General features: G+C 26.0%; 1 protein-coding gene across 1 annotated transcript; it reads left to right on the top strand.

The window, feature by feature from the left end:
• Window positions 1-4,901: 4,901 nt before the first annotated feature.
• On the top strand, window positions 4,902-9,399 carry LOC128964636 (uncharacterized). Its single transcript, XM_054311266.1, has 4 exons — window positions 4,902-4,979; window positions 5,177-5,532; window positions 8,099-8,209; window positions 8,996-9,399. The coding sequence occupies exons 1-4, from the start codon at window positions 4,973-4,975 to the stop codon at window positions 9,359-9,361; spliced, it is 840 nt and encodes a 279-aa protein (XP_054167241.1). The 5' UTR covers window positions 4,902-4,972; the 3' UTR covers window positions 9,362-9,399.

Below are 9,399 nucleotides of genomic sequence, written 5' to 3'. Positions count from 1 at the left end.
TATTAGTTTTATACTGTTATATAATTCAAGTATAAAAAATATCACCTCAGGATTCACCACAATATTCAATGTCATCGGGGGGTCGACTTTAGGCTTATGTTTTATTATAGGGGAGGGTTAAAGGTTTGACTCTAAAAGCTAAAAAATTTTGTCAACTGTTATATTAAGTGAGATTTATAGTTACGTTGACTAATGTGAGATCAAATGACACTCTTAATGGTTCAAAATTTTGACCCTTTTTGTTAAGTTTTTCAATTTAAAATCAATTGACAATTTATAGGTTCAGGAGATGAATGCTTAACTATCTTAGTTGATAGACATCAATGATATTATTTACAATGTGTAAAATGTAATGTTTATAAAATAAAGTACAATAACAATGATGTCCCACAAAACCGGACCTTCAATGAGGATGCGTTGAAATCTCTCTTTACATAACTATTTTAATCATTTCCGATAAACATTGGTTTTGACTAAAAACATTTGAGACTACTGTCCTTAGATTAACATTATTGGTTAGTTTTTAAAAAATTCTGTACATAAATAAAACTATTTAATACCTGTTTACTGGGTACACATATACAGTACAATACGTACACATTTGAATGAATCAATTTTTAAGGTGTGGGACACTGTGGGTACTGTAAAAGGCTAACAGTGGGGCAAATAGTGGTGTCTCGAAAAATCACGACTTATATAACATTACTAGTAATTTGTTACCTAAGCTAATGCTATAAAAATACAGTAGTATTAATACTAATATTATTACTTAAAACTACTACTACTACTACTACTACTATTACTACTACTCTTGAGCTACTCGTCCATTGATAGGACATAACTATTATTTGCACCAAAACATAGTACCGTAATGATAGTACAGAACACATACACTATATAATTAAAATTGTATAATAATTTTTTATACTTTTTATATTAAATCATTTGATGTTTAGATATCGGAAATTATTTTAATTTACAAAATGCAATACAGGTATGTAAAATGCAGGTATATTAACAATAATAATAAATAGATTATTGCTTTGATCCGCGTTAGCGTGAATTCCGGTAATATTTTTTTGTAATTGTAAATAAAAAAAATATTTGGACATATTTTTATCGTTTAATATCATAACTAATTATATTAAAACTAAAAACTGGTGGAATAAGAAATTACTATATTATGGATTTGTTAGATAGCATTGCCAAAAACTAATTTTAATGACAAATATAAATAGGATTATAACCATTAGTTTATATAAGATATATTATAACCTAAATATTTACTGCTGTGTATATAGTGATATAAAATTTTCATTTTTCAAAAGTTCTAAAAAATTACAGAATGGCGCTAAAAATCAATAAATACTCCCAAATAATTTCTATTGTTGTCTACTATAGGCTCAGGTAATACAAACAATATAAGTATGTTTTTGTCTGAGTTATCAACAATTTTCAAATTTTTGTTTTTAAAAAGGCTTATCAGGTATTTACCCTATTTTACCATAAAGTACAAAGTTGTCATTAATATATTCCGTACTCCATTTTATTCTATATAGTATAGTAAAGAATCCACATTTTTATCTATTACGGTTAAAAAGTTATGATTTTTTTTGTTATACGCCATTTTGACCATGGTCCTGAATAGATAGATCATTATTAGTAATTTTATAACCGAATCTGAAGTCAGAACTTTAAAATTCGCAAAATGAAATGCTACACACAGACACAGACATAAACACACACACATATAGATTCCAGAAAACAACCTTTTTAAGTTTGTTTGAAAATATAGAGTAAAAAATTATAAAAAATTGTTATTGCAATCAAATCAAGTAATTTCCTAAGTATACTTTGGAAATATAGTTAATATAAAAACAAATATTTGAATAATTATTTGTTATCCTTTTTATCTATAAACAATTTAATTTTAATATAATTATTTTTGTAAAGTAATTGATTTAATATTGTATTTCTATTAAATTAATAATTATATATTTATAAATTATAATATTGTATAAATTTAAAGTAAAATATTACAATAATAACATTGTTTTATGTTAATACTAATTTTTTTTTATAATTTTTGTTATTTTTATAATTAATAATAATTTTATAGAACTATAATTTAAAAAATTTATTACGTTATATTTATACTATATTTTTAAAATTTTGTGAAAATATTAGTTATTATTAGGAAAAAAAGGTGAAACAATATATTATTTTTTTGAGTTATTTCACTTTAAGTTATTTAGCTAGGTATGGAAAGTCTACTTATAATATACAGTATCTTTCACATGTATATATTAGCATATATATAATTATTATTAATTTTTAAATACAAACTCAGGTATCAATCAGTAACTGTTGCAGACATCAACTCATTAATAATTAATAAATATTAGATAAGTTGTTTAAAAAGTTTAATTTATAAATTTAAACTGTAGTTCCCCTAATAATACTATAAATATCTATTAAAATTATATAAGAAAAACATGTATTAAAAAATATGTGGTAATAATGGGCAATCCCACTAATACCTGTGCACCTATTATTCAATAACAATACAATACAATGCTATTTATAACATGTGTAATATAGCATTTATATGGCATTTCGTTATGAGTTACTATTTATATTTTAAAACATTATTTTATAAACAATTTATTATGAAATATAATAATAGTAAAAGCATTTATTTATAGATAGAGTGAAATAAAAAAAAGTGTTGGTTTTTTTGAGGATGTGATGACTATAATAATGATTGTTTGGTGTGTTTAATGATATGAATCAAAGAAATCCAAGAAAACTATTTCAATGTTTGGGCCGATTAGTTGGCCATTAATTTCATATTGAGTACAGTACTGTACATCCTTGGGTTATCTCTAGTCGTTAGCTAATATTATTGTATTTAATTTATAGTCATTGGATAATAATAATACTAATATCTTTAGATATAATAGATTTAATTCTTTGTTTTAAAATGAAATAAAATGCAATTTCAAAGTCAATAAAACGTATATAAATTACAATTTTAGTAAGTTTTAAAAAATAATTTTTACTAAATGTTATTTAGTTTGAAATACTGGCCAATGTATTGTATATGTTGATAGATCTGTATAGTTGATGGACAACAAACGCAACATTAGTTAGCTATACATAAGCAAATGGTTAGCATTTATTTAAGAGAAAATAATTAAGCGTTTGATAGAAATAGTGAAGAAAATAAGCAAAATTGATGGCTTTGTCTTCTTAGAAAATCGTTTAAGTTTTTTACTGTACATCTCAAGTGACTGTATTGAACTTAGTGTGTGTGTGTGTGTGTGTGTGTGTGTGTGTGTGTGTGTGTGTGTGTGTGTATGTATGTATGTATGTATGTATGTATGTATGTATGTATGTATGTGTGTGTGTGTGTGTGTTTTGTGTGTGTGTGTGTGTGTGTGTGTGAGAGAGAGAGAGAGAGAGAGAGAGAGAGAGAGAGAGAGAGAGAGAAAGGGAGATCATTGAGAGTAATGAGTAGGCGAATGACTATTTGGAGCATAACTTCATGCTATTGTATGAATTATTGTGTCTCCAATAGACTGTCTTTAGGAAACAATTGCATAGACATTGAAACAAGAAATGTATAGTAGATATGATGATATGATACACATTTGTGATATTTAATGTACATCAACGCCAACGCAATGCTGGTATTTTTGGGGACACAAAAAAATAATATCCATTGTTAACATTAGATACAATAATGTACCATGTACCATTGTATGTATACAATCAATACATAACAATACATAATAACCTTTGACTTCATAGCACAAGCCATGACAATACATTCAATGTCTATCATATAACCTAAACACACAAAAATATTGTATATTTGATACAAATATAGCAACAATTATTCATAAAAATAATTGCAATTCAACTAAGACAACTCCAATTTTATTATTATTATTAACTTTTTCCCTATACTAACATACTTTAACAGTCCCTTATAAACCATATAAGAGTAAAATATGAAAACAATGTATTAAAAAGATAGTATAAATGTGAGGACTCATCGGTAAGTAATTTGAGAGAAAGGCTAAAGGAATTTCTTACGGAAGTATTGTTTCCGATTGCAGTGACGTACGGGTCGTCATCAGTACCAGGACTGGGAGCACTCCTTTGTGGCTACCAGTGCTTTTGGTACAATCTCTCTCTCTCTCTCTCTCTCTCTCTCTCTCTCTCTCTCTCTCTCTCTCTCTGTGTGTGTGTGTGTGTGTGTGTGTGTGTGTGTGTGTGTGTGTGTGTGTGTTTTCACTGCTTATACTATGCAATGTTTGTGGTGGTGGTGTTTGGTGTTTAATGTTTATTATTGTAAAGCGCCGACACTCAAGCATAGACACACACACACCACCACAGTGTATGACTTGCACCGGTATATAGCTAATACAATACGTAACATATCATCGCATCGGCGTAACTCCAGGTTCACCACTAATCCCCTCCCCCAAAGCCCCCACTTTTTTACCGGGGATTTTTGAAGTACTTAAACCAAACTAATGCCGGTGTTTGCTATTTATTATGTTGTTGTCAGTATTGTTTTGTCACAATCTTTAAGTAAGTGAAAGAGAGTGAGACTACTAATCTGATACAATTCAGTTGCCAATAGTATAGATAATATCATATATATTAGCGTCAAAGTCCCTACTTATGTATTCAAAGTTATATCATAGTATTACACGAGTGTATAAACTGTTGTCATATTTCTCTAAACAATTGTTATCTGATCTACTTATGGTCCGACTAATAGTTTGACAAAAAAAAAAGTTTATTTTTATTATAATAAAATTGATGTAATAATTGATACAAAATGATGAACATGTGTTACGCGTCGAGCTTTATTCAAATGCAAGCATTCATATACCGCACAATCGTTAAGTGTCATCAAATCCTCATCACTAGTCATATCACTTGTCCTTTCCATCAAATGTCAAGTATGTCATCACTGGCTATGTTATACACATAAAATATAATTAGTTACTCAACTTTTTATTGTCAAAAGTTATATAATATCTATTATATAGTATATTGTTATATCATATAATGTCGAAACTAATAATTTTTTATTTGTTTAAGAATTTTGTTTTAGAAAAAATAGTTCTAATAATTTGTTTTTATTATTTAATCACAGAATTTGTTGTTTTAAAGCAATCTCTACAACACAACCAACAGTTGGTTTTACTCTTAACACTATTAATAGTATTTTTCTCATCGATAAACATTTCAATGGCAYCTCCTATCAGAGGTGACTCATCTCAATCACGACAATCACCTAATGGTTCGCCACATCGTTCTTCATCATCTCGTAGACTATCAATAAGTTCATCACCAAAATGGGTGAATCCTTGTCGACTGCCGACACATCCTATAAATCCTGACAAAGACTTTGCTGGTGCGCCTCCGGTTCCCGTCAAAGAACTATTACGTAATGTCATGAGTAGAGCCAAAGTTGCCAGAAATCATGGCCAACAAGTCAAAGAAATTTTTGTAAGTTTATATAACAGTTTATATTTTAATTTTTTATATTTAGTTAATTTTATTTGTTTACGTATTTTATTCTAATTGTCATTAATTATACTATTATTAGTTATAAGTTATAACATTTTAACACCAATTTATTAGTCTGTTTAGAGTTAAAGTTCCTAACTATAGATAGTTTATGTGTATTGACGTTAGTTATACTCGTATTGTACAGTATTTAATAATACACTATAAGCTTATATAATGTATTATTACTGTATTTTATTGTGTTTTCTACACTGCAATGAAATTAAGTGAAATTATTCAATCATAGCTAACATTGCGGATATGATGTATGTTTTGATTGCCAGTTGTGATGCAATAAATATAACACAGTATATAAATGTATATAAAGTGAGTTTAGAGTTATATAAAAAGTTTTCAATAATATATTTATATTAGTCTTGAATCACAACGTGACTATACATTTATTTAAAGTTTTTTTACTTAACTTATTTTTTTTAAATAATAATTTTTTTGATAATATTTATATTTTAATGCAAATTAAAATTGAGTTAATTAAATTAGTAATGCTTTTAAAAATTTAAATTGAAATTTAGTCTAGTTAAAATATATAATTAAAATTTAATTTACACAAAAAATATTGAAAATTGAGTTATTAATAAAATTTATGCAGCGCTTCCTTTCAACTCTATATAGTTATAAATGTATTAATTTTTATCAATAAATAAATTATATTAAAAATTACATTTGCGTCAAATACATTATTTTTAGATTTTATTATTTTTACGACTATATTATTATTATGACAATAGCTTTTATATTAGAGATCCGACCGACACATTGTAATAATTTCATAATTTAATCTCCAGTCTTAAACAAAACAACTCATTATTATCAATAAATAACTTTCTCAAAAAATATAAAATATCGTATTTAAACAATTTTTATATCAAATTTTAGGTATTTTTATTTATTTAGTTGGTTAGTTGGTGCCTTAATAATTGTTTATACAATAAAATATAAGATAATAATAAATAAAGTTTTGACTATTAATTAGATTATAAGTGATCCGCACTAAGATATAACAAGTATGTAATACATATGGTTTGATTGATAACACATAATCATAAAAAAACTTTTTTATGACTCTATCAATGATTAACTCACATTCACCCTCTCGTTCTCACAAAATATACATTGAAATACACTTAATATCTAAATTCAATATAACCTTACAGTACATTGTTTTGTATTGAATAGTTATTTGAAAAACAAAATATAGTACTATATATACAGTATATACTGTAAGGTATTTTGCTTTATAATATACAGGTATTCTTATGCTATTATTAATTGTAAAACTATTTGATAGATATTTGATGACTCATTTGTAGTGAAATAGTTTACAATATTTCACTGAAATGTATGTTTATATGAGGGTTCAGTTGGTCACTAATAGTAGCAAAAATATATTATTATTTTCACATAATTTTATAATATTTATGTTAAATATTATTTTTGATATTATATCTTAGTTTTGCATAATAGTTTATATTATATATATGTCATATATATATAACATGATTTTATATCTTAAAAGTAAATGATTATTAATAAAATTTTTATTTTTTGTTTTATAATTATATTTTAATTAATTTTTTATTTTAATTGTGTTTAATGTATTTTATAATGTATTTCATAAATTTAGTTTTTAATCTAGTTAACATTAGTTAATAATTAGATTTTAAAATATTAATGTCAATAATATTAAAAAAAATTAAACAATCAATTAATGTATAAATATTTGTTGTAGGCGTTAGTTCTTATAATGACAAGATAGGCAATACTTATACAATATTTAATGCATTATATACAGTACAGTACAGTACAGTATACACCAAGGCTTTATGTTAACGTACAGTCTATCACATAAACTTAAAAATATTGTATGAAAATTAATTTCATAAACAGTATTTATATATTAAATAAATGTAATAAATACATTATATTAACAAAAAAAAGTTAGCCATAACTGTTCATTAAAACAGGTGATCAAAACAGTAATTAAAAAATTATGTGATATTACGAGACTTTATTGTAATAATATGTAATTCATAGCATATTTAGTGCATTTACACCAAGGCTTTTGTACTATCAATACTAATCAGTTAGTAAATTCAATTAGGGTTTACATACTGTACATAACGTTATAGTTATTCAATGGATTCAATGGAAAAAACAGTTACTCATTTGACTTAACGCTCTATGAGTTCGTTGTATGTAATGATTCATAATATTACAAGAATTTATAAATTGTTTTTTATCATAAATTATTAGTTTTTATATAATAATTTATATAATACTTAAATACTATATTTTTACAAAATCACATATGTTTTTCCAAGTACTTTGTTTTGTCGGCTTATTTTTTAAATTGTATTAAACTGTAAATAATTTTAAAGTAAATAAGTATTTAAAAACCAAACTAAACAAAAAAAACTATAACTTTAAAAACAATGAACAATTTAAAATGATTTACATTTTTTTCTTTTATTGCTTCAAATGATAGCTTAATAATACATTTCCTGACCCGGAGTTTGAAGAAGGGGTCAAAACGTATCGTCAGGAATGGCTGCCAGAAATTCCGGTCACTTCTGAACAAGTGTTTCAACAAATGACTGTAAGAAATAAATTTATATATAAGGGTTAAGAAAGGGTTTTGATTTCATGTATGATATTGTGTCCACTAAAGTGACAAAAATATTGACAAATTTTGAGGGATGTATTGGGTTGGATATAGACTTGAAACTGCAATTATATTGCAATTTTAAGCGACAAATTTCCAAAAATTTCCTAATATTCCTTAAAATTTTCTAAATAGAAATTCTTAATATTTAACAAAAATTTAAAAATTCTTATTTCTTAATTACAATAATTTAAGTCAGTGTATAATAAAAACTAATTATTAATTTTATTAAATTTTCTAAATTTGTGGTCAATTTCTTTTTAGGCTAAAGTTTAGTAAATGTAATGCATTTGTTGTTGAAGTTTCAAACACATTGTTTATAACAAATGCAGTACTATTTTATTACTTTATTTAGGTTAGGTTGGGGTGGGTGTGGAGGGTTAGGAAGTGGTTTGTGGGAAGGGAAGGAACGGGAGGTTAGGGCTAGTTTGTTATCTTATCTAAAACTTGTTAAATTGCAATTTTAACAGTGTTTAAAACTTCAACAACCAATGCGTTACAAATACATAATTTAATTAAATAAATTAATACTATTCTTTTATTCTCAATTATATCAATAAGTTTGAGGTAAAATAGAAAAATTTTGATTTCAGGATCAGGAGGGGTGGGTGGGGGTAAATAACTTTATTTTCCACCCTTATCTTAACTCTGTTATAAAATATATATTACATAAAAGAATAAATTATATTTAAAGTAATAATTAAAACTTATTATTATTAGTTAAGCGAATCGTTTTCCACGGCTTATGAGTATATCCAGTACTTCGCTGTTGGTTTAGAGCAGATCCTATTGGATCAGGTGCTTCACGATGGAAAGATGGTCACCGAATTTAAAGACATTGAATACGATCTGTTCCAGTTATTATGTGAAATACAACTGGGAATGCATATCAAGAATATTGAGCCAAAGGCCGACATCTTGCGGCACGTTATGTCTCATCAGTACCGGGATATTAATGAGGCCTCACTCCGTAATCTTCGAGATTATCTAATATTAAGAGACTATATCTCAGCCACTAATTTCATTGCCCAGTTGTACGCATATATGAGGGCTCACTATCGCGAACCCAATTCGGGTGAAACATAAGAAAACGAAATCTATCTCTCATTTGAACCAAACATGTG

The sequence above is a fragment of the Oppia nitens genome, unplaced genomic scaffold (genome assembly GCF_028296485.1).
Source record: "Oppia nitens isolate AA-2021 unplaced genomic scaffold, nextdenovo-longstitch-racon4-pilon3 scaffold9_pilon_pilon_pilon, whole genome shotgun sequence".
Taxonomy (NCBI): domain Eukaryota; kingdom Metazoa; phylum Arthropoda; class Arachnida; order Sarcoptiformes; family Oppiidae; genus Oppia; species Oppia nitens.
Note: the sequence above shows the minus strand (reverse complement) of the source record. Positions and strands in the feature narration are given on the sequence as shown.